This window comes from Ambystoma mexicanum, chromosome 7q, assembly GCF_040938575.1.
Source record: "Ambystoma mexicanum isolate Mex_15411 chromosome 7q, UKY_AmexF1_1, whole genome shotgun sequence".
Taxonomy (NCBI): domain Eukaryota; kingdom Metazoa; phylum Chordata; class Amphibia; order Caudata; family Ambystomatidae; genus Ambystoma; species Ambystoma mexicanum.
Genome location: NC_090941.1, coordinates 620,058,857 through 620,085,716, shown reverse-complemented (window position 1 = coordinate 620,085,716; position 26,860 = coordinate 620,058,857). Strand labels below are relative to the sequence as shown.

Here is a 26,860-nt window from a genome sequence, read left to right as displayed (position 1 = left end):
ATCACGGGCATCGCCCGATGTATTTGTGAAGTACATGTACATGCTTACTTGTAAAGTAAGCATGAGCGTTCTGCAATTCTTCAGAGAAGCTGTGCTAGCTGCACTCTGCTGACCCACGCACCACAGTGAGTGCCACTGAAATTAACACTAAATACAAAAATATGAGACCCAAACGCTGAAAGGATTATACTAAGCATGACATTACTTACAAAAAGGCCCATCCGAAGGAAAAAGTTAAGCATTTATTTCACCACTGGGTATGGGAACAGACTTGCCTAAATATTGAAATGATACATAAAATAAACATGTGAACATGCACAAACTAAACAAAGTTTTGCCGAAAGTGCAACAAGGGGAGGTTGAATTGAGAACAGCATGTGAGCAACTAGGGATTGGTTGGTTGATGGTGTGTTCTTCAGTTAAATCTACAGAAAAACCATGTGTTGCTGAGATTTGTAGTTTACTCCAACTTTCAGCAGCAAAGAAGAAATATAACCAAAAAAGTGAAGCGTAATACTCTTGTTTCTTGACGTACTCCGAACGATTACACACATTTATGTATGTCCGTGCTTCTATATGAGCATGTGGTTACTCCCTAAGCAGAATGCACGCTGCCACCTAAAGTAAATTGGCTCCCTCTTACATTATAGACACTGTAGCTAAGCCCCTTTAATAATATGGACCCACTCCTTGCCTAAAATGCACATTATGTGCACAGCCGCTCTCCCATGCACAATATGATGCAGTCACACTGTATCCCCAGATGCACTCCTGCCTTGAGGTTTCTCAGAGCTACTGAATCTCGCACTCACGGGCCTGCAGCAGCTCCTATTCTATGATGTACCTCAGCAGAAGGATCTTTTTGAGGTGGGCTCTAAAGGCCTCTGGGCTGACCCTTCTGAAGCCGCTCTCCAGTGGGCTCCTCCTGGGCCTCAGGCTCCTATCCACCAATGAGATTAAGAGATAGCTCACGTTGGGGGGAGTGAGAGGTTCTAAGGTAGCTAGGCGAGAACTCCCACAAGATTAAGCCGAGCCATGTTCAGTGAATATCTCCAGTCCTGCGAGGCTGGCACCTCGCTTGGCAGTGCTTGCTTTCACAAAAAAAAAAAAAAAAAAAAAAAAAAAATGAAAGGGCAAGGAGAGCGTGGGATCTTGGCACCAAAATTCCAATTGGAAAAATCTGTTGCATCTTAGAACCTAGTGCCCCCACTAACACTAGGGGAATGAGGTGGAGGAAAGGGTGGGGGAAGTGGATGGCTTCCCTGTAGCTGCAATTGAATTGTCCTAATGTGAATGCTGTATAGGGCTACTTAGAAAAAACCCTGATAGGTTCTTTAACTTAATGTGTCCCTATCATTTATTTTTTTTGCTGCTGCCAAGCAAATATTCCGCTTCTCCCTATGTTGCCTTCTCTGTTGCATTGTTTTGGCCACAGTCCACCATTTTCTAAAAGCAGGAAGGTCAGTGATATTTTAGGCTACTTGGGCTTAAGCAAACCTTTCTGCTAGTGTTCCACGAAAAAGGATTGCTAGCAGATTGAAGAAACGTTGTTTAGGTGCATGGTACAATGCTCTAGAAGCTAGCCAAGCAACTACTGACAGTCCTAAAGTAAATGTATGCCTGTTTGCTGATGAGGTCTGCAAAGGTTCATATCCCAAAGGAACTGGAAATAATGCGATAACAAAATCTAGAGGAATGTCCTAGGCAACGGACGCTTTAAAATCATTCTTTTAGAGCAGAGATCCTGAAGCGCAGTACAAGATTAGAGATTTAGGTCAACAGGTAGGTGAGAAATCTTGGTTGTCCAACTGGATGACATGATAGTGTCTAAGCCTTCAACCATATCCAGAGGGTTGTTGATGGGGATGTTATATTGCCAGCAACTCAAGAATTAAAATGATCATGAGCTGGTCGCAGGGAGGGACATATTGAAAATCGATTATAAATTTGAAAGTGCATAAACCGTCGTAGAGCGAGCATAGTTTCTTACTTGAGGTCTCTGTGCCGGAGGGTAGGATGATGCATATGACAAAAGGAAATATTTTTCCCCAGAGACTTGTGAATTACATGTAAGAACGTTTCAGAAACTGTGACGGAGACAAAGTTCAGAGTAATTGGCAGCACTTTAAGATACCAAGCGTGAAGGGCTATTATTTAGGAGCAGGCAAGAAATGTGTAGCATCCATGAATGTGGTGAGCTTGATCTGCAATCCAATTCCGTTTGTTAGTTGCATGTATGATATTCCAGGGGAGATCACTTTGAACTGACCTTCTGTATTTTCTGTCTGTATACTGTTAAAAGAGATTCATAATCCTTGCCTTCAAAGATTCTTTCTTTTTAATGTCTTCATTAGCCTCTCAAGGATTTGATTAATATTAGTGTGGGTTTCCTTCCAGATATGTCAGGTATTGACCAGTGTATGTAAGAAAGAGGGCTTGAGCCTGCCTCAAGATCTTGCTCGCCGGCTTGCTGAAAAATCCGGTCGAAACCTTCGAAAAGCGTTACTGATGTGTGAGGCCTGCAGGGTACAACAGTAAGTGAAGGCAAACAGTGTTATAGTAATGTGCAGACCCTTGTTACCTACTGATAACTTAATGTGAGCCTCTCACCACTTAGGTATCCATTTTCATCTGATCAAGACATACCGGAAACAGACTGGGAAGTGTATCTGAGAGAGACCGCTAATGCTATAGTTAGTCAACAATCTCCACAACGGTAGGTGCAGTGTCTGAGAAATTCTCATAGTAAAGATCCATTCAAAACCATGTGCTAGGCAATCATTATTTTGCACAGAGCAAGGTACTTTTTTGACCCTCCTTTTTGTTCTTTTGAATGTATTAATATTTCCTATGGGTAATAGATGGGTGTGAGAGATAGTTGGTCAATTATTGTTTACCTGTGTCATCTCTGCATGCAAATTAACATTTGGTATACAATTTGCTGATCTTGGAAGTGTATTGATACTTGCGTGTGACAAGGAAAATATAAAGTCTAATTCCCCAAAGTCACAGGGACTCTATGGTGGTCACACGATAAATGAGCAACAAAGAAATTCACATACGCAGAGCTGGGCATATCTTTTACATAGAACATATTCTCACTTTAAACTCCACTGATTGCCTTTAAACTCCATTGACTGCTGGTAGAAGTATGTAAGGAATTCCATGCTGCACGGCCACTCATCTACAATGCAATAACATTGGGAAGAAAATAACACATACTCAACCATTGGGAAACCGTTCTCATCACCATTGCAGGGAAATTACATAACCAGTAGGATCAAAGTCACATAATGTTTTGTATTTAATGTCTCTTAACATGTAAGCACAAGGCTAATCCGTGGGTCCCAGTGATTAGACTGTGATGAAAACATGAAGCTATTGTATAGAAATTCCGAAATGTACGATTCAAGAAGAGTGTTTAGATAAAATATATATGTCTTTTCACACCTTCCCTGCAGAGTAAAGGTTTTCATACGCTGCCTGGACTTAAATTTCCAATGTTTCAACCAGCCTCAATTTCTTACAACTACAGTTTGTATTGGCATCTGCCTGACATCGCATCCAAATAATTGCCTTCAGTGATTGTAGGAATTGCACCCACCAGTATGCTAAAACCTAATCATAGTGGGAGGCAAGTGAATGTATTTTCAGCCTCCATTCTCCTCTGTACAGTACAAGGGATCAAAACAATAACAACAAGAAGTGCGGCCAGCAGGTGAAGGGGTAAGTGCAGGCAACAGATGTCCAAAAGTGCACGTAGGGCACTGTAGGGTTACAGATACAGACCCAAGTGGAAGGGTTGCCGGGAAGCAATGCAGGTGTGCAACTGGGCGGGCAGGGACCTGGGCCCGAAATCGGAGGGTAGTCGGGTGACCAGTGCAGTATTAGACAGGAAATCAGCAGGGGAGAGGAAGAGAAGGCAGAAGCAAAGAGGAAGGTCTTGAGGTGCCTTCGGAACCAGAGATGGTTCTCCTCAAGTTTCAGAGAGGCAGGAAGGCTGTTCCAGAGGGAGTCCCCAGCTGAAGAAAGATCTACCACCAACTTGTTGCTTGGAGAAGCGACCGACCCTGAGCGAGGTGGTGGAGCGAAGAGCTTGAGTGGAAAGGTGTTTACGAAGAGATAGTTGGAGCTATTGCGGCCCCAGGCCCCAGAAGGCCTTGTGGACCATGCAGAGAGTCTTGAACTTAATCCTCGCAGCCACTGGGAGCCAATGCAGAGCTTTCAGTGCTGGAGAGATTCGATCCCTGGGCTTGAGACCAAGGACAAGTGTTCTGGATGAGTTGTATAGGGCGGAGAGTAGAAGCAGGCAGATTTAGAAAGAGGCTGTTGAAGTAGTCGAGCCTAGAGCGAACCAGGGCTCTAGAGACAGTGAGCTTCTGTTTGTGGTTGAAGGAGATAAAAGGAAGGATACCTCTGAGGAGGTGCAGTTGGTAGTTTTGACTCCTTAGAGACGTCAGAGATGTGAGGAGAAAAGGAGTGTGTGGAGTCGAAGATGACCCTGAGGTTCTTAGCCTCACAGGTGGGAGCAGGAAGAGGGCCTAGGGAGGCCGGCCAGAGAGTGACAGGAAATGAGGATGCAGATGTGCCGATGAGAATCTCCATCTTACTGGCATTAAGGATCCCAATCAGTCTCTATGGTAATCAGTGCAGAGGAACTCTCCAATGTGAAGTTCTATGTTTGTACATATTTGCACATATCTCCTTCTGTGAAGTGTGGTAGGGACACTTTGTGTCTAGAAACTTTGTGGTTACTTGCATGATGTGTCCAGGATGGGCTGGTGGCAGCGTATACTTTAATATTGTTTTCTTTTCTATAGTCCTGTGCACTTTTGCATTTTCGCACTTAATTCCAATAGAGTACCAAATACTTGGAAATGGCAGTGGAACAATATTTTCGCCTGTCCTTATTGGGTAAGAATTGGTGCAGTCCACCTGGTGTGGACTACACAAGACTTTCTCTTGATATTGGGTAACCCACCTTTTAATATAGGCCTGTACTACACAAGTTGGTATTGTGACTGAGCAGCCAGGCTTATCTTAAGAGGGGGTAATGTGAATTGTAGAGCTGTACAATGAAATCCGTAAATACAAGTATCCAAGTAAACACACACTTAAACTTGCATATTAAATATGTATTTATATATACACAAAGATATTTCAAGCATTCTTTAATGGTACTATTAGTTGCGTTTTAATCTAAAGTAAGGATTCAATTCAAAATGTGAACAGTAAAGTAGGTGAGTCATTTTTCATATGTTCTACATTTTTCAGCAGCAAGGGTGACTTCTTTTGAGGTCAGTAATAACACTTATTTTGTATCACCTTTGCAGAGGGAAAGGTTAGGGTTAGATCAGAACATACTGGTATTCTACAACAGGTAGATTCTCCTAAAGGGATGCAGACAGTCTTGTATCCCAGCAATAATAGTGTTCGACAATTAAAACATGTAAGGGAACAAGCACTGACAATGCCAATGGGTTCAGAAGGGGGCCTTTAGGGAGCAAGGGCAGCCAAAATCAATGGGCCAATTCATGTTACTGATGCTCTCTTTGTAGAAAATGTTCTTAAATAGTCAGTAGTTCAAATAGAAAATAGCAACTCAAGGGAAGCAACCTTGAAGAAGCACAAGCTGAAAAGCTAGGGCAAGTGAGTTGAGGTCAACTCGGAGTAGGGTAGAATAGCACTCCCCAAGGTAGGAAGCACCCCAAATGGCAAAAGGATGATGTACCCCAAACCCCACAGTACCTGTGAACTGAAGAATTTGTTCCAGCTGGATGCCTTCTGGTTGCAGTACAGCTGACCCTTGTTCCTGGTCCTTAGTCGAGGTGACAAAAGGGAGGATGTCTGGTGGGCTCCTGCATCCGCACTCTATGGAGACAGGGACTCTGCAGCAAAGGATTCTCCTTAATTCAGTGGCTCTTTGTGGTTTTGGCACCTTTTTCTCTGCACCAAAGACCGACAAACAGCTCTGGTTAGAAGTTCCTTGATCCTGGACTCTGGAGGCAGATTTCCTGCTTCTGTAGGGTCCTCTGGATGCCCATAAAGTTTTGGCTGGATTTGCACTTCGGAAGACAATGCACTCGCAGATGATCAGGGAACCTGGGTATTGGGATTCTGCAGCCTTGGAAAGTCACAGCAAGTCGGGGGTTGCGCCAAATTAGTTTGTCTTGAGGCTTGTTGGTCCCACCAGCTTAAGGGAGGAAGTCATCCTGTGCAGGTCTTCCCAGTCGAAACGAAAACTGGGTCAGCACAGCTGCAGCGCTTCACCTGGCACTTTGCGTTCCAGGAGGGTGTTTTCTGGCATCTCTTCACATCTTCATCGTCGGACGTTGTCCTAAAGTCGTCGATTCTGCCTCTAGTCCCAAAAACCTCTTTATGCAAGTTCTCATTCATTCACAGCCCTAGGTTGTCAATCGCTCATCTTGGTGGCTGTTCTTCAGGAAAGCCAGCCGGCTAATAGAAACTGGTTTCGCTCAGGCACACCTAGAGACAAAGGACTGGGAAGTTTCGGGGCCCTCCTTCACTTCCTGCCTTTCCAAACACACTGGAGCCCATGCAGGCTTCAGGGCTGAATCCCGCCAAAGGCAAAACCCACAAAGACTCGAACCCGATTCAAACCGAGTAAAAGCCCTGAAGAAGAAACTTTCAAGAAATGGTGAAAAAAGATAGGGGCCATTTTGGGAAAATTGTCACCCCTGGATGCTGTACTGCAGCTGAGGTATCAACCTGCAGATACATATCACCAGGTAGTAAAAAAAAAACACTGCCACCAGCCATCCAAGTGAGTTAGTGTAGCAACATGTTACATGAGGAATGGGTTAAAAGGAATTACTATGTAATCCCCCCAGCGCTCCACATAGGGTGGTGTGTGCTGGACCCATAAAGGAAAAGGTAAGACAGGGGTCATCTTACTATTCTTGGGAACAGTAGTCCACCCAAGAAAATAGTTAAACATTCTCAGTGGCACTGCACAAAAGGTGTTGTGTGTCAATGCAAAAAGCAGATGCTTATGGAGTCTGGTAAACTCCATAAAACCGTATGAAACCCAGGATATCCTAGTCAGAAAAACACGGGAGTGAGAAAAAAGTCCTACTCAATTCGGAATTAAAATTAAAAAGCCATGAGTCCAGCAAAAGAGCTCAGGGTCTCTTAAGGTTAAAGGGAATTGGCACAGAAATTAAAATTGGCACAGAAATTAAAATTTCCCCCTAACAGTCCTTCGCCCATTTTGTCATTTTTACTTTTTCCTCCCCTGGAGTGGCTGGATTTACCTAGTTGGTAAGCCTTTTCCTGGGTTTCATGGACAAAGTTGTGGTCTCTATATGTGGCTGGATGTTGGGGGCTGTCTTGACTCAGTTCTTATCCCTGCCAGGTGTCTTTTGCTGGACAGATGCAGTTAACAGAGGCTGTCCAGGTTTTGACAGTGCCTGCCATTTTGAATGGTGCAGATCCTTGCCATTGGTGGGCAATGGGCAACTCCAGCGCGGATTCTGGATAAAAGGAGGACTTCTGCAGCATTGAAGCCAAGACCCCTAAGAAGGGGAGCAGCCCACTGAAGACCCGGAACTCGTCGGTTGCAGACAGCCTGCATCCCTTTCTTAGCCCTTTCTTCCTTTGCTTAGTGAAGCCCTGCCTCTCTTCTTAGGTAGGTTTTTATAAAGTCCAACTGGTGTGGGACTGCATACGACTTCTCTTGGTATTATGGACCCAACTCTTAGTATAGGTCTGTACAACACAAGTGGGTAGAGTGGCTGAGCAGCCAGGCTTATTGTGGGAGGGAGTTATGTGAGCTGTGGAGCAGTACAAAGAAATCAGTACATACATAGACCCAAGAAAACACTGTCATGTTAAAATATGTATTTATATATGCACAAGGCACCATCAATTCTAAAATGCAGTAACCAAGTTATACATGAAACAATGTAGGCGAGTAACCTTTGGTTATACATTTGATATCCAGCACACAGAATGATGTCGGTTAAGGTCCATAAAGCACCATCTCCTTTGCAAAATTGAGGATGGAGGGAAATAAAGGTTATACAGATCAGTCTAGCAACTGTTTTATTTGGACATTGTTCATTACAAAATGTTCTCATTTTCCAAAAAATAGCCTTCATCATATTCCATACTAAAACAATGTCATATCCAAGTTTAAAACGGATAAAAACAAACAGCAAGTCCATAATCACAAGAATTTCCGTTCGATAGCAAATTCCCATCATCCTTAAACATGCGAAAACAATTCCCTTACAAATGTCAGCAAAGCAAAAATCATCGAAAAATGTTGACCCAAAATAAAGATACGCAACCAATCCTCTGCATTATTGCTTTCCCTCCTTTCTATCATTTCTCCCAAGTATCTGGTCTTAAGATACGTTAGGCCTGTGCAATAAAGAGTGATATGCTTGAGAGATTCCATCTCACCCTCTATGCCACAGAATCTGCAGCCTTTATCATCAGTCGATAGTTTGTAACAAGCTGTAACCTGTTTTGTTGGGTACAGGTTCAGTCTGAAGCTTAAGAAACCATACCTCAATTTTTCAGAGGGAAATCTGGAACGTTATCTTGGCAGTGGATTAGGACTGTTTCCAATATCAAGGCATCATATAAAACCTATTTTCCTCATGCGTCCAAAGTCTTTATCCAATCATTTTCCCAGAGCTTTCGTTTTACTCCCTGTGGATTGGTCGCAAACGATTCTAGGTCTACATCTAGCTGTTGTATTGCTGATACATTTTGAATTCTGATGAGCTGCTAAGCTTTTGTTCCCTTTAAAAAGCTCCTCTTTTACAATATGATAGGGGGATACCACTGTTTAGGTTTGGCATTTCCAAGACAGCCATAATATTTTCCAAGGGATTCTAGCGGTCAGCGAAGTTAGGCCAAGTTCGTACCGAATTACGACTGTAGGGGTTTTGTGTGGCATTCTCAGAATTGCTCTCCAGGAAGACCCCTCCAGTTTTGGCCATATTTCAGCTGGTGTGCAAAGTCTCTGCAGCATAAATCAATGTGTGTACTACTTTTTGATTAAACGTTCAAACTGGCTCTATGGAAAGTTTCCCATATTTCTCGCATATAATACGCCCTTGAGATGTCATGTTTTTGCATTTCATCTTTAGTTCCATCACGTGGTGCATCTAATACTTGGGGATACACACCTGCCCAAGTGAGTAAAATATGATGTTTCCATTAGGACACCTTCGGCTACATACCATATGAAGCCTTTCCTACTGCTGGCTCCGCATCCACCCAGGGTCAGAATGTTGGATTTGGGGGTGTTGATTTTCTATCATATATTCGTGCAGAGTTGACAGTCTAGGTTGTAATCCGAGCGGGGTCTGATCGATCAGGACTAAGTCGTCTGCATATAACATTCAACCCACGTTGATGATCACTGATCTTTGGAGGGAGTGACCTTGTTTGTTTTAAAGCTTCTGGCAAGTCGCTCAAAACGGGTTTAAACAAGGTTGGAGCCAGTGGGCAGCCCTGCCTTTAAGCCACTGGATGTTTGAATTGCTCTAGTCAGTGTGCCCTGAGCATTTAGTCTAATATAGACCTTGGTGGAGGTATATAATGCCCTCATAGATGAAATCAGATGTGTCAGCCTCAAGCTCTCCGCTTTGACCATAGCATTTTTTTATTTGTTGTCAAGCGCCTTTCTCAAATCTATGAAGGCCACTCAAATGTTTTGTGTTCTTTTGTCGCTTTAATAAGTTCAATACAAATAAATTGAGGGCTGTTCCCACTCCTTTTGCAAACCTGTCGAGTATCCTTTCTCCCTGTTCACTCCACCCAGTTTTGCAAATGAGTGAGGATCAGAGAAGTATATAGCTTGCCATCACAAAAGGCAACAATTTTTCAAGATTTTTCTTTATGGTGCTGTAGGTGAGCCCATCATGGCCTGGTGTGCCTGCCGAGTTCGTCTTTTTAATTAGCTGCACCAGAAACCTCCCGGTCTAATGGGATCTCCCAAGACACCTCACTCTCCTCAATAGTTTGGTCTGAGTTGAGATTATCTTGGCCAGAGAGATCTCTATGAAAAGCGGCCCAATATTGCTCAGCTACCCCATTAACCAATTCTGCTGTGTGGGGAGATATTTGCATGTTAATCGGGGAGCAAATCTGTTCTTAATTGCATTTAGCATGTTCTCCGAATCCACTTGAAACAGTTTGACTCTAAAGACCAAGAGACAATTATTATTTTTTTTTAACTATCAAACCTCTGTTCCCAAACTATTTTGTTGATCACCCTAAGATCACCTGAGTTTTTTCTTTTCTATATTGATCTCATGATCAAAAATATGCTCGTGGGAAAAGTTTGCCCTGTTCTTTTTAATTGATTTAGAGCAAAACTTCAACAATAGAAGGGCATAATTGATGCACATAGTGCCCTCGCCTCTGTGTTTATCCATAGGCGATTTCTATCCTGTTATGTCTGGAGGAAAATCTCAACTTATCTAGATATCTGTTTCGATCCCCAACTGCATAGCTGTTATTAATTCATGATCACTATGAGGTCTCTTCGTCACTTTCATAGATTTTACCTTGTTTACTAGCATATGTGATGCATATATAAACCAGGACTCTAAATGTCTTTCATTCGTCCAAGTTGCGGCTGGTGGTATATCACCCACTGTTTGTAACATGCATGGCAGTGTTTTTTACATTCTTTGGATAAAGATCTCTTCCCGATGCCCTTGCTCACCGTCATCATAGCATCATACAAGATATTCAAATTCCCATATGGCATGATTGCAATACCATTATACTTGACAAGAGGCCCGGTCTATGGTATCTTTGACTGAATCAATGAAACTGTCCGCATTGATAGCAAGTGGGTTCCAATAGAAATTTAAGATCATTATGTTTGCGATTCAGTGTATTCTTTTGTAGCATCAGGATTTCTTTCCACTACTATCAAACGCTCCCCATGTTTACTAATATCAATAGGCCCGAAGCAGGCCTGACTAGACCGGGCCATTTTGAGAAAATGGGCACCCATGGGTGCTGTACTGCAGCTAAGAAATCAGCCTGCCAGTAACCTGCACAAAAGGTAGCCAAAAGAAACCACTGCCACCGGCCAATTAAATTGTAACAAGAAGTAACATGAGTAGGAGAAGGAGTTAAAATCCAGCACCCCACATAGGTTGGTGTGCTAGCTCCACAAAACAAAAAGGATGCAAGAGAAGTTATTCTACTATTCTTGGCAACTGTAGTTCTCAAAAGAAAAAGTATTTAAACATAAAGAGAAGTCCAAGGGACTCCTCAGTGACACTGCACAGAGGGCGCTGGATGCCGCCAAGCAAAAAGCAGTTGCATGTATTCCCATATGGAGGTTACCAAATTCCATAAAACGGAGAATACAATTCCCAGGTGGAGAAAAAGAATAAGTGAGTGGCAAATAGTTCCACTCACTCAAGCGTTTGAAATTAAGAAAAAGTCCAGAGCCCAGCAAAAGTGCTGGGGGTCTCTCAGGTCAAAGTAAATTAGCACATGTTAGGACAGTTTTTCTGATGTCCAACTAAGGGCTTAGTAAAACCGTTCAACTGAGACGGTACAAGACTCCACTCTTAATATAAGGCTGTACCACCAGAGTATATGGTAGCGTAGACCAATCCGCCAGGCTTATCTTAGGAGGGAGAGAGGGCTGTAGAATCAGTACAAAGGCATTGTAATACACATATGGTCCAAAGAAACACTATGTATTATAAAGATAAGTGCTTTGTTTAAATACAGGTAGGCCCAGATACGTTTTGGGGGAAATGTACTATCACAGATCATATAAACACATTATAAAAAAAAACAACGCTATGCTTTAAAGTACACAGACCAAAGCATAGACCTTATTTAGAAAACTAACAGTAGTCTAGGTAAATCGAACCTTTTCATACACATTCAGTATAGGTCACACCTATTATTGGGGAGTAAAACCAATTAGTTACTTTTTAGATTACTTTCTGTAATACAGGGTAGTAGACCCTAGCAGCTGTACCGTGACGCTCAGCAAAGAAATCACATAATAAATCAACAATATACTTTTCTGAATAGTGGAACTCATTCATGGAACAGTAAAATCCTCTAACTCTGATTCAGGTTAAGTTATTCTAGGGAAGTTGGACCTTGGGGTGTAATATACAATTGCACTTATTTTTCAGCTCAGTGGAACATAGTCTAAGATCGGTAAACATTTTTCACACTAATTGAGGATTGCACCAAGCATACCACGGTCAGCTACACCTAAAGAACACTTTTTGAGAATGGCACACAGATATTCTAAGGAGCTATCAGCAACTTAAGGATCAGTATAACCGAAGACCAACTTATTCTGTACAGGCTAACAGCAAGTCAGGGGAAGCAAGATCCAATTGAGGGCTCAGTTTCAGGCAAGTCAGATTTCCAGAGGAAGACTGTTCAAACAAGTAAGTATTCTCCTTTCAAAGATAGTTGAGGGTCCAGGTACTTCAGTGAAGACCCCCTAGGAGGATTCCAGCAGGGGCTTGGACTGAACTGGACGAGAGGATTCCCAATCACAGAAAACACCCCAAAGCTACACAGGGATCACAAGAGACTTGAGGTAAGTTATGCCCAAGCCAGCACCTCAGCACAGAAGAAGAGTTTGCAGCAGGAGGAGTATCTGCAGCCAAAAACCTGGTCACTGGATTCCTAGTCATGAAGACTGAAGACAGGACACTGGAAGGACTTTTGAAGCAAGGATCAATGGTGAAGGCTGGATTTGGTTCTGTGGTTTTGGTGCCCTTTTCAGGAGCCAGAAGACTGAATATTGCTGGTAGGATGCTTGTCGTTTACAAGGTCCAGCACTCTGGTGAGGGGACATTTCGGAATCTATTTGCGTCCCTGGAGGTCCAGCAGGATGCCTACAAAGTGTCAGCAAGATTTGGAAGACCGTGCGCCGCACAATGGCTCGAGGTCCCACGGTTTTGGGGTATTGCAGCCCTGCAAGGTTGTAGCACGACGTGGGGTGGCTCAAAATGCAGGTCTTCTTGAGTGTCTCACCATGCTCTGAGTCAGGGTTGTCATTTCCGGAGTCATAGGTCAGTTGGAAGGAAGGGTAACAGCAGGCTTCAGTTACACAGCAGGCTCTCTGGTTGCTGGAAATGGTCTCGGATGCGTTTTCTGAATCTTCCTCTTCGGTTTCGGTTCCAGTGGTCGTCTACATCTTCATCTTCCAGGATCATACTTTTATGCAGGAACCCAGCCAATCACAGCCATGCAACATTCAAACCTTGGGGCGGAGGGGGAGGGGAGGTTAGACAGTCCTTTCAAGACAGCCAGCCTCCCAGTTTTGGATTCTCGCAATCAGGCTGGAAGACAAAGGGATGCAGAGTTTTGGACTCTTCCCTCTTTTCCTGTCTTCAGACACTCTGGAGCCTGGGCAGGGAATCCGCGGGATAGCCACCAAAGACAAAATTGACCCACAGGATTTTCCCGCACTGGAGGTCAGGGGAAGGGACACTGAAATGAGCATCCATGGAAACAGCCCACGGTAAAGGTGCACCAAATTAATAAACTGGTTCACTGCCACCAGAAGTTTTTCCTTGTATCATAAACGTTACATTTAGAATGAGAAAGGGGATACCCAGTATCTCCCCAGCACTCCACATAAGGTGGGTGTGCTGGTCTCACCTAATAAAATGTGAAAGGCATCTAAAGATCCTTTCTGCCCTTGGGAACTAATTCTCACAAGGTTAGCCAGAGAAAGTTGAGGGGAGCCCAAGCCCCCAGGGCAACCCAGCCACAATAGGCAGTATGTGCCAAAATAGAATACAAAAATACACTCTGGAGAGTCTTACACCCATAAAAAGAGTAAAAAATTATGTGAGTGTGGAAAAAGGTTCCCACTCACTGAGGTATAGGGAAAAATAATCCACCAGTAAAGCAACAAGTTCTAGGGTTGACACATGTCAGGAAGATTAATCCGTGCTAAAAAAATCTTACCTAACAGTGCAGAAACTGAAAATTCTCCCTAACACACTCTGCAGATCTCCTGAAGACCTACATTGGTACTTTGACCCCTGGACTGGTGGGAACAAGTAGTTTTGACCTCTGCTTGAAGATCCAGCCGTGGGAAGAGCTTGGAACCATCCTGTGGAGTAGCCAGATTTTGTCCTGGAATACTTTGGCGCAATGGGCCACGTCCCGAGTTGAGCTTTGTAACTCCATAGATCCTATGCTTATGGACCAAGAAGGATTTCTCTAAGGTTGCAGCGCTACATCATGAAGAGGGGCCTTGCAGGACCAGCTTCTTTGTTCTACCCAGTTCTTCTGCCATTTTGTTCAAGTGACAATCTCTGCTTGCTGCCTTCATTGCATCATGGGAGTCACCTGAGGTGGTCTCTGGAGTGGTGGTCCAGCTGCCCATAAGCCGATCCATCGGCGCATAATCCGCAAACTAGCCAGATCCAAGAACCCAACACCTGAAGTGACCTCTGCACCAGTGATCTCTAGGCTTCCTCCAACGCAACCAAAGCACAAATCCAAAAGCCCATCGTTTTTTTTTTTTAGGACTTCTACAGTGGTCCCTTAGTGAATTTGGGTACAGTGGGTAAGTAAACCTACCTGTTTTGCCATGCCTGTCTCAATAGGGTACAATGGGTGTAAAGTACTAGCCCTAACCCTCCCTTGCCCTGGATGGTGGTGTTCTGGCCCAGTATCCTACCCAGGCTATCCCCAAAGTGGATGGATTGGGAGAGGGTCTTTGAAAGTTTCGCAATAAGTGAGAATCTTTAAGACTACTTTTATTGGTACCTGTGACTCCACTAGGCACCTTCTTTTCTAGCAAGGGAAGGTGCTACTACATATAAAATGATTTCGAACAGTGTATATACACACACACTCACACTCTCTCTATAGGAAGAGCACTTTTTGGGGCGGCTTATAACTTCGCTCCCCCTGGACGAATCCTCACCAAACTTTGCAAAAAAGGTATATGGCCCACGCTTTGCGGCAGGAGCAGTGGCTTGGTCCCGAAAGCGTGCTTTTGTAAATTTTGTGAAAATCTGTCCAGTAGTTTATTAAACAATAACCAAAAAGTAGATCACAAAAAATTAGTGATATCTATGTCCGGTCCGCGGACACACTTCCCTATTCGCTCCGCGGACAGGACACTGATTGGTTAATCGGCTTGCGTCATGTCCACGGACATACGACGTGTCCGCTGATTGGATGGTGAAGGCCGTGAAGTGGGTCAGATTTTTGGAAACGCCCGCCATCTTGGATTCGCAGACATCTGCTGGTGTCCGTGAACATCGCAGTAAAAACATATTAAAAAACACAACATTGCACTTGTCAAACTTATCAAATAATCTCTGGGGAGGTGAGGGGTGATGAGGATGGGATGGGATATGGCTGCAAGAAGCAAAAAAATGGGTGTTTTTTTGCCGCGAGTCAGCGACCAGTTCGGATGTTCACGAACAGTCCTGAAAAGTTCACCAATACCTCAGCATTACAGTGTTGGTGAAATGCAGTTCTTGGATGGCTTATAACTTTGGCGCCACGTAATGGAACTGTATGAAATTTTGCATGTATATTTCTGACCTGATTCCGAATGAGTTTACAAAGTTTGGTGGGATTCTGTCATGAGGGGGCAAAATTAGAGGGGGGGTCCCAAATAATGTAATGGCTTATAAATGAGGTGCCATTTGACAAATCTACACAAAGGTTTGCAAAAAGATTATAGATCTAGATCTACATGTTTTCGTAAAGTCTGAATGGATTTTGTCAAGTGGGGGCTAGGTTATATGATGATTGTATGTGCATACATTTGACACTTTTCAAAAAATAAAACATGGGTGGATTTCCAGCAAACTTGCGTAAGGAGCGTTGGCAAGGACCTACAAGCATGGTTTTGGAAATGTGCCAGTGTTTTATTTTTTGACAGGTGTCCTAATGTAGCTACATTGTCTGGTATATGACCTTATACCATGACATGGACAATCTGTCCACTGCCCATGGCCACAGGCTATATACCTCAGTCACTAAAGGTATATCCCTATTTTTTTTGGTACCTACATTATGACACTTGTCAAAAAAAAAATAAACACTCGCACCTTTGCAAAACCATGTTTAAGGTCCTTGCCAATGCTCTTTACACGCATTTGCTTGAAATCACCCATGTTTTATTTGTTCAAAAGTCAAAATGTATGTACATACATTAGTCATATAAGAGTCCCCACTTGACAAAATCCATTGTCTTTACACAAACATTGAAGGTTGGGTCTATAATCTTTCTCAAAATGTTTGTCCACATTTTTGTTTTGTGTATTTTGCTGCCAATTTTCCACATTTTTTTCTGAAACCTGATGGCATCCATGGCTCCTCTACTGGCACCTGGTGCTACATCTGCCTCAGCCCCAGCCCCTCCACCACCACCACCACCTCCCCAAGGGCCTGAAGAGGGGAACAGGCGTGAGGATGTAGAGGTCGATGAAGAGGATGAGGTAGTGGAAGTCCCTAATACCAGCACTCGCCGTGAGTCTTGGGTGTGGTGGTTATTTACTATTCATGGTAACGTATCTAAGGCGCGTGCGAACAGTCACCTGCAACCAGTGCAAAATGGTGCTGAGTCGCGGGAGGCTTGGTTCGTACAGCTTTGGTACGACTACTATGAAGCGAAACCTAAGGTCGTTCCACAGTAGGGCCGTTGGCAACGTTGTACCTTGCGAGGAGCGTAGTAGGCTGAGTTCCTCTACTTCATCCTCTGTTTCCGCTCCTCTCACCACAAGAGACACTCCTGTGGAAGAGCGCATCCCTCCAGCTGCCTCACAGGCCATTCACAATGCTGATGACCTTTACCTTTTGAGGGTCACAGTTTTGTGTATGTACTGTGACGCAGTACTCTGCAGGGGGGAGAGACTTCGAAGTGCTTTTGAGACTATGGTCTCGGAGCACGAGAAGACCTGCTCACTACCTAGGTAAGGCCGACCCTACATCTTCCTCTGTCCACCCGCCCTTTCATATCCCTGTGGTTGGTGTCCCCCCTTACTCTCCTTTCCCCTCCTCTCCTAGTGTGTCGTGTTTTTAAAAAAAAAGGCTCTTTTCAGAACCGCCTTTCACAGTCTAAAAATAGAAGTGACAAATGGAGCAGGGCCCTGTGCATTTTTTTTTTTTTTTTTTTAAGAAGTCTGCGGACGGTTCACAAATATCTAAAATTTTGGGGTGCTGCACTATCAAAATCATTGCACTTTTCTTGGGAGGAAGAGGTGGCTCTGAAAAGAGCCTTTTGGTGATTTTTGTATTTGAAAAACTTGAAATAGTGAACACCTACTGAAAAATGGATAGCTGTAATTCCACAAAAGGATTCAATGCATTTTGTAAATTTCTCAAAAAAATCTGATTACCAGCCTAAGTAAGATGGACTCCATCTCTGCGAAAAATGTATGTGCTACGAAACATAATATTTTCATTGTGAAAAGAGGACATGCCAACATCTCCTAGAAAGGCACGAACAGCCTTATTAACATTGTGCCTTGCTTTCTCCATTTGTGGACCAAATGAAGAACGCAGCCACATTTGTCTCTGCACAATACGAGAAAATATTACTTGAATTTGGAAACATGTTCATAACCTTCTCAAGTCCTCCTTTCATCGCAAATTGCAGAGAAATTCCTGACACATGTCCTAAACTGTTCCCTCCACAATGAATTATAATTATGTCTGGATGAAGCTCTGTCTCGAAACTAGCCCAGAGAGGTACCAAGTCTAGCCACTTCATTCCACGCACTCTATGGCAGTGCACTTCCACATGAGGGAATCTAAGATCTGCAGCTACTCCACAGCATTGTGCATGCACCTCCAACCAATGTATCCATGAGTCTCCCAAAATCCACATCATCTGTTTTCTGAAACACACAGCCATAGCTAACTGTTCTTCTCTCAGCAAAAAAGACCTTCTGACAAACTCTCTCCTTACACAACACGCCCACCAAACTTTACTGACCAATTGCTCTGCTCATTCTCGTGCCTCTCCACCCCAAAATCCTGTCAAAAGGCAACAAAGTTATAAGCCATCGAAAACCCCCCCCCCCTATAATTTCACCCACTCTTGAGAAAATCTCACCAAACTTTAGAAAAATATTTGTATCTCGATCTAAAATCTTTTTGCATTGCTTTTGTGTAGATTTGTCAAATAGCACCACATTTATAAGACTTTACATAATTTTGGGACCCTCCTTCTAATTGCCCCCCCCCTCTTGACAGAATCCCACCAAACTTTGCAAAACCATTCAGAATTAGGTCTACAGTATAATTCCAAAATTACGTGCAGTTTCATTGAGTGGCAGCCAAGTTATAAGCCATCCAAAAACTGCTTTTCATCAAGCCTGTAATGCAGAAATGGGCACAGATGTCCTAGGACATATGAAGTGTCAGCGGAAACTACAGGACTGTCACAGGGCATCTGGAGTGTTCACAGACTTTTGGGGGATGAAAAACATCTGTTTTCCGGCTTCTTATGGCCATATCCCATCCCATCCTTATCACCCTGCACCTCCCCAGGGATTGTTTGTTGAGTTTGACAATGCTGTAGGTGTATTTTTTTTTTGGTTTCTACTGCAGTCTCCGCGGACACCAGCAAAAGTCTGCGAATCCAACATGGCGGACATTTCAGGCTTTTCCTCATCCAATCAGCGGGCGCGCCTGTTGTCTGCGGCCTTCACGTCGCCAGATAGGCCAATCAGATGACTGTTCACTGACCGAAACCAGATATCACAAATTTTTGTTGACTTGCGTTTAGCCCGTTTTAAAGAAAATGATTGGAAAACTACTGGACTGATTTACACCAAATTTACAAAAGCCCGCTTTCGGGATCAAGCTGTCCAGCGGTTTGGGCTGTAGACGTGAGCAAAGTTTTTTTTTTCCGATTATGTCTATGGGAAAACAGAAATGTTGGAACCCCCCTCTATAACTTTGCCTCCCCCTTGACGAAACCTCACCATACTTGCCAAAGAAATTCAGAGTGGGCCATATACTTTTTTTGCAAAGTTTGGTAAGGATTCGTCCAGGAGGAGCGAAGTTATAAGCCGCCCAAAAAGTGCTCTTCCTACGGGTTTAGCAACTTAACCAGAACTACACGGGGGGGGGGGTGTGTGTATGTGTGTGTATATATATATATATATATATATATCTCAGTAAAAAATGTTTGTTAAAGGGACGTTATGGTTAAGTTGCGCTACCAAAAACCTATGAAATACAGAAAAAAAGTTGTTAAAGGGACATTATGGTTCCAAGTAAAACCAAAAACCCCCTGAAATTCGCCAGTTATGGTAAGCTAAGCAACCATAACTCGTGCCACCAGCGTGCATTGCTAAGGCTAACACCCAGTACATCAAAAATGACATCACAAATGTCATTGATGACATCACTGATGACATCACATGTCTGGCTCCCCCTTTTTTCCTTAACTGACATATCAAGGCCACATGGTTTTCTTCAGTAACAGTCAGGAACTAAAAATTGAAAAGGTACTATATTTGTAGACATATCATTCAAGTATGTTCTTACAGTAATTCCCTTAGGGTCCAGTCACATCATATGAAACATATACATAGGAGAAGACGCAGGCTTGAAAGACAGCATTCGTTTCTGTGCATGAAGATAACCAGTAGAGTTATCAGCACATTCAAATATATTTTTTTATTACTGTACTTTCCCTGTATATGCTCATATTTGTATACATTGTATTCTTACTGCTTTCCTTAGTGTCCAGTCACGTCATGTGATACACATACATAGGGTAAGTAGCAGCTTTGAAACCGAGCAATCATTTCTCTGCATAAAGATAATCAGTTAGGTTATGAACTCTTTCTGCTACTACTGCTGCTTTTTTGATTACTTCACTTCTCCTGTAGATACTCATATTTGTATTTGTTGTTGTATCTTTGTGTTTTATCTGTAATAATGCAATTGTACTAAGTGGGTTTTATTAACTACTTATTACATGTTTCACAGTACGCAAAACTCTAATAAGAAAGCAGTTCTTTCACTATTCAACATGGCAAGATTATGAATATTGCACCTTCATCATGTATGCTGCACACAATGCCTATCTTTCTGCATGAGTAGCTTAGTATATTGGATGGAACTTCATAATAGAATGCTATTTATATCAATGCATTGGTTAATGCACTAATTAGCTCATGATATTTATTCCAATGATCCTTGACACTTTATCAACATTATAATAAGAATCCTATCAACATTAGAATAAGAATCCCTTGTACAGACTTTTCATGAAAAGTAAATGCACATGTGATGTCATCAATGACGTTTGTGATGTCATCTTTTATGTCCTGGGTGTTAGTCTTAGCAGTGCACGCTGGTGGCGCGAGTTATGGTTGCTTAGCTTACCATAACTGACGAATTTCAGGTTATTTTCGGTTTTACTTGGAACCATAATGTCACTTTTATTTCTGAATTTCATAGGTTTTTGGTAGCGCAACTTAACCATAACATCCCTGACTTTAAATACATGTAACATAGAACATACTGAACCCCCAGCTAGTGATTTTGATGTCCGTGGAGACTGCGTATTTCTGCGGACAATAGCAACACTACCCAAAAACTCAGGGGTATCTTAAATTGTTATATCGTGCCATATGAACACTGCACAAGTTCAAAAACCAGCACACAAACACATTATATGTAGTAATAAATAAGAAGTGGAGCCTATATATGTAACACATCAACCATCTATTAAATACCATATGTACTAAAATGGAATATACCAAAAGAAGAAATGTAGGCTTCCAACATAATTGCCACACAAACTGCACAACTAGGAGCAACAGCAGAGCTACAAACCAGTAAGAACACAACTTACCAGAAGCTAGTAAGTGTACTTCATTTTTCTTATATATTTCTGTATTAGATACAATAAAAGTGATATATCTTTCTTTTCTCACAGAAATGTCCAGTACTTTAGAGTGGCTTGAGGAGAATTTCCCACGTGAGGAAATGTCTGAAGATAGTGAGCCTAATGGTAGATACTTCTCTATATAAGCCAATTAATAAGCATTACTTTATGTACACTTATATATATATATTTTTTTTTTTACAGACCATACAAACATTGAAAATAGTACACCAAAAGATATATTGGATAAGACTCCAGAGCATGGAAGAAAAAGTGGACATGCTCATGGCAAATTTCAACAATTGGAAAACTTTGGAGGACCACATAAAAGAAAAAAATAGATACCATTGTCCCACATGTACCTGTCCCCCCTCTCCATATCCCAGTTAAATTATCCCCAAACCCTCTCCATGAAGAAAAACTTTTTGATGAGACTTCATCCCTTCATCTCTTCCTATCAATCCTCTTGAAACCCCCAATTCTCCTGTGTTTGTCTCAGTTTCTGCTTCCCCTTTTCTTTCATAAATTCGACATCTATAAATAATAAAACAGAAATATTATGTGTCTCAATTCAGTTCTTTTTTGTGAGGTGTCCGCGGACAGCGCTGGTGTCCGGGATGTCTGCAATCAAACGAAATGGGGGCATCCTAAGGACACTATAACTGTCCGTACTGTTCGCAGGGAAGTTGAAACTGTTCTAAGAACACACTCTGTGTCCGGGATGTCTGCAATTAACCAAAATGGAGGTGTTCTAAGGACACTATACCTGTCCGTACTGCCTAAAGAACATCTACGCACATGCGCACCACACCCGTAGGTTCTCTGAACATTGCGCCTGTCTGTTACTGTTTGCGTCGCTTGTGTCGCACTTTTAATTAATTTCAGGATCCGAACACTGTCCGTAGAACACCTGCGCGCATGCGCACAACCGTTCCGGTGCATTTGATGTCCTGCGGACACCCGCTCCCTTCGCTGACATGTTCAGGACGCCATCATGTGACCGCAGCCACGCTGTGTGTGTCCTGAATTGCGGCCACTGTATGGGTCCCAGAACATTTTAAAAGTACCTTTTCGGGCAATCCACAGTATTTTATACTAAAAATGCACCAAAGCACATGTCCCAGACAATAACCCTGACTTTCTACATACTTTTTGGAACCTTTTGAGCCCTTTTGGGGTGTTTGTTCTGTCCGCGGACAGCGCGGGTGTCCGCGAACGCGCACCAGCACCGCTATAAAAGGCCACACCCCAGAGCTCATCCTCATTGTGTTTCTGGCTACCTTACAGAACACAGTGTATTTTGCTGCCAATTGTCCAGATTTTTTTCTGAACCCTGATGGCATCCATGGCTCCCCTACTGCCACCTGGTTCTACATATGCCTCAGCACCACCCCCTCCACCTCCCCAAGGGCCTGAAGAGGGGAACAGGCGTGAGGATGTAGAGGAGGATGATGAGGATGAGGTAGTGGAAGTCCCTACTACCAGCACTCGCCGTGAGTCTTGGGTGTGGCAGTTATTTACCATTCATGGTAACGTATCCAATGCGCTTGCGAACAAAGTCACCTGCAACCAGTGCAAACTGGTGCTGAGTCGCAGGAGGCTTGGTTTGTACAGCTTTGGTACTACTACTATGAAGTGACACCTAAGGTCGTTCCACAGTGGGGCCGTTCGCAAGGTTATACCTTGCGAGGAGCGTAGTAGGTTGAGTTCCTCTACTTCATCCTCTGTTTCCGCTCCTCTCACCACAGGAGACACTCTCATCCCTCCAGCTGCCTCACAGGCCATTCACAATGCTGATGACCCTTACCTTTCGAGGGTCACAGTTTTGTGTATGTACCGCAGTATTCTGCAGGGGGGAGAGACTTCGAAGTGCTTTTGAGACTGTGGTCTCGGAGCACGAGAAGACCTGCCCATTACCTAAGTAAGGCCCACCCTACATCTTCCTCTATCCACCCGCCCTTCCTTATCCCCGTGGTTGGTGTCCCCCACCGCCCCCTTACCCACCTTTCCCCTCCTCGTGTGTCGTGTTAAAAAAAATAATAATAAAAAAAGAGAAAAAAAGGCTCTCTTCAGAACCGCCTTTCACAGTCTAAAAATAGAAGTGACAAATTTGAGAAGTCCGCGGACAGTTCACGAACATCAAACATTTTGGGGTGCTGCCCTATCAAAACCATGGAAACTTTTTTCTGGGAGGAAGAGGTGACTCTGAAAAGAGCCTTTTGGTGATTTTTGTATTTCAAAAACTTGAAATAGTGAACACCTACTGAAAAATGGATAGCTGTAATTCCACAAAAGGATGCAATGCATTTTGTACATTTCTCCAAAAAATCATATTACCAGCATAAGTAAGATGGACTCCATCTCTGCGTAAAATGTATGTGCTACGAAACATAATATTTTCATTGTGAAAAGGGGACATGCCAACATCTCCTAGAAAGGCACAAACAGCCTTATTAACATTCTGCCTTGCTTTCTCCATTTGTGGACCAAATGAAGAAGAACGCAGCCACATTTGTCTCTGCGCAATGCAAGAAAATATTACTTGAGAATTTGCAAACATGTCCTTAACCTTCCCAAGTCCTTCTTTCATCAAAACATTGCAAAGGAATTCCTGACACATGTCCTAAACTGTTCCCTCCACAATGAATTATAATTATGTCTGGATGAAGCTCTGTCTCGAAACTAGCACAGAGAGGTACCAAGTCTAGCCACTTCATTCCACGCACTCTATGCCAGTGCACTTCCACATGAGGGAATCCAAGATCTGCAGCTACTCCACAACGTTGTGCATGCACCTCCAACCAATGTATCCATGAGTCCCCCAAACTCCACACAATCTGTTTTCTGAAACACACAGCCATAGCTAACTGTTCTTCTCTCAGCAAAAAGACCTTCTGACAAACTCTACTTACACAACACACCCACCAAATTTTACTGACCAATTAATTGCTCTGCTCATTCTCATGCCTCTCCACCCCAAAATCCCCGTATGTAATACGGGGTGTCAGCGGACTACCGCCATGTCCGCGGACATATCGTAACCTTGACAGCCCTTCTACCATTTCCACTTCACTCTGTGCCATTCCCTCATTGGATACAGCTAAACAGTTCCACAACCATCCACCAATCACATCCAAGACCTCTACATCTAACTTCATCATCAGAGGTCAGCACTTCAAATGTACTGTAGATTACTCTGAGTACAAGTCTCATATCATTGGAAAGCACCTACTACAAAAACTACTGTACAAGTCTCCAAGATTTCTACTTGCAGCTGTATGCATATCCACATGCATGAATACAAACTACAGGTATGCATATTTTCTGCACAGTACATGTACAACTCTTATAAAAGAATATAAACGGAGTAACTGCCACTTAACCTGTATAGCCTATAAAATGAACTTATTGTCATTTTTTCCATCTACTATAATCAACTGTCACTTCCAAACCTATCTATCTAAAATTGTTTTACACACAACAGTATAATTGTAGAAAAACACTTAGTAGTGTATTATAAAATTACACACAGCCAGGATAAGGTCATGCACCTTCATACACTCGCACAGATGGACACTATCATACTATCATGAAAAACTCCCAACTGCAATAACACCAGTGCCTGTAAATCACATTCTTCTGATTTATTACCCACACCTTCACAAATGCATACATTCCTTGCTTTTCTATACAGTATCTGCCATTTACCTTATAAAAATTGCAAAATAAGTATATCATTATTTCTTCTTTCTCCTAACATTCAATAACACAGCCTTAAGAAACCAAGTGAGTTTCATACACTTCCTATTCTACTCATTTGCAAAGCATGTTGAACTAACATATTTAAAATATAAATACTGCACATAGTCAAAGGAAATTGCTTGCTATATACACACATTTCTTCTTTCCTTTACAATGGCAGTGAAGACCACTCTCCTGAAAAGCAGCAGAATCCGAAGTACAAACAACAACTCGGAAGAAACCTGCTCATTCCACACAAAAAAAGTAAGTACAATACTACCATAATATTCTTACTGTTACTCGCACACTGTGCGGTTGATTCATGGTATTTGTGCACCAAAAAAAAAGATGAGTGCACCATTCTGCCCACAAATCCCCATTTGTTAAACAGGGATTTGCAGGCAGAATGCCGCACAAATCCCCGTTTTTCGGCGCACAAATGACATAACTCAGCCTCTAGAAAGTTAGTATTGCAGAACAAAGAACTGTTTTAATTCTATACCATTTAGATTTAGTATTTGTGCTTCTCCTCACCACTAACTTACTTTATACTGTCATCTAAACCCCAGTATAGTAACGCACAAATACAAGAATAGCCTTCCCAACTAGTTGTAGCTACCCAGTACACAATCACACACCATCACATACATCTCTACCATCATACTCCGACACTCATGCACACATGGCATCACTGTCCTGGCCAAATTTAGGAGCATCTTTAATCCATAAAAGCATGTGGATATGTGCTGCTGCTCTGGCTTGATATTCTTTTCTCCAAAAGAAGTGTTGCACTTCTCCGAGGGGAGGAACAGTTTTATTACAAATAAAGTGTAGCATAGCAATGAAACGATGGTGGAAATATCTTGAAACATTAACAGGATCTAGAGAGCAAAGTTGTCCAGGTGTTAGTATATCTATGTTTGTTTTGTTTGATACGCATCGCAGAACAGCCCAACCAATACCTTCTTTATTTTTTTCAATAGACCCCAAAGAATGCCTACCAAAAAGCAAGTCCGTAGAAAACAACGTAGAAGTAGAGCAAATGAAAAAAGAAGTGTCCAAAATAAGCATCCATCTCTACCAGAATTTGTACAAAAAGTTCAAACAAAACAGCTAATAGTCATTTAGCGAAACAAAAGCTTCAAGTACCGAAACTTTGCCTCCTCTATCAAAATGTAAAACGAAACAGAAAACGATTATCAAGAATTCAGCTACCACTACTGCTAAAACTGCTCCTATAAAACTTGATCTAGTGGCAAGTAAGCATACCAAAAAAAGTATTTAAGCAAAAATGTTCTGCCACAGAGTCCTTCAGAATCTTATAAAAACAGGAGAGATCATGCACAACCCTTAAAACCTACCGTAGAAAATTAATCTTAGAAGCTTTGATAGACAGTGCAATCCTTCTCAAAAGAAAGTCATTTATTTTAGTGTTAAACAGAATGAAACCACTAACAAAACTAATTACTAAATTGCAAAAAAGACTTCTCAATAAACGAAATATCAACAAAAATAACTTCTTAAATGTCTGTGGAGGTGAATGGAGTCGCACCACAAGCACAGACCCATATTTTAATGAAGCATACAAACAAAAGCAAACCAATACAATTGCTATACATAGCAGTGGACGAGGTTATGAAAAACTTAATACCATAATGGAACAAGAAATGCTGCTTACAAAAATAACCCCAGAAAACTCAGAATTACCTCTCCGTTCAACTGGACCAGAACATCCAGTATACAAATGGCCATGCACGTCAATGTGTAACATTCCCAAAACATCTTTCAAATCTTTACGCCAATTCCTCAATCAGTATGTGAAAGGCAAAGACAAAATCAAAATGAAACTGCTGCAAAACATGGATACCTGTCCAGTATGTAAATCCACAGGACTAAAAGGACATTCATTAGCCTGCATTTCAGGACCTATTTGCAAAAGCACCTTCCATCATATCAAAATGATATCAACACATCATCCAACTATAAGAAATCTAGTCTATAAACTGTACTATGCTAGAAGTCCTGATTTTGCACTAGCCAATTTAAATAACAATCTTCTACATGGTACAGCCAAAGAACTACTTGATGAAATCAACCATATCCCCAAAAAATATGTTGGAACTGAAAGCCACTTACAAAATGCAATAGCTTTACAACAGACTACAAACAATTGTACACATGGCAACCTTCTACTACACACATACAAAAAAGAAATACTAAAATTTAAAGGTACATCCGCTGAAGTAC

At 42.4% G+C, this 26,860-nt stretch overlaps 1 protein-coding gene across 1 annotated transcript in view; it reads left to right on the top strand.

Moving 5' to 3' along the window:
• Window positions 1-26,860, top strand: part of RFC3 (replication factor C subunit 3) — a 97,841-nt gene that overhangs the window by 55,739 nt on the left and 15,242 nt on the right. The window contains exons 6-7 of the mRNA XM_069639976.1: window positions 2,398-2,534; window positions 2,618-2,716. Of these exons, the coding sequence (XP_069496077.1) occupies window positions 2,398-2,534; window positions 2,618-2,716 (236 nt within the window). The remainder of the gene's footprint in view (window positions 1-2,397; window positions 2,535-2,617; window positions 2,717-26,860) is intronic.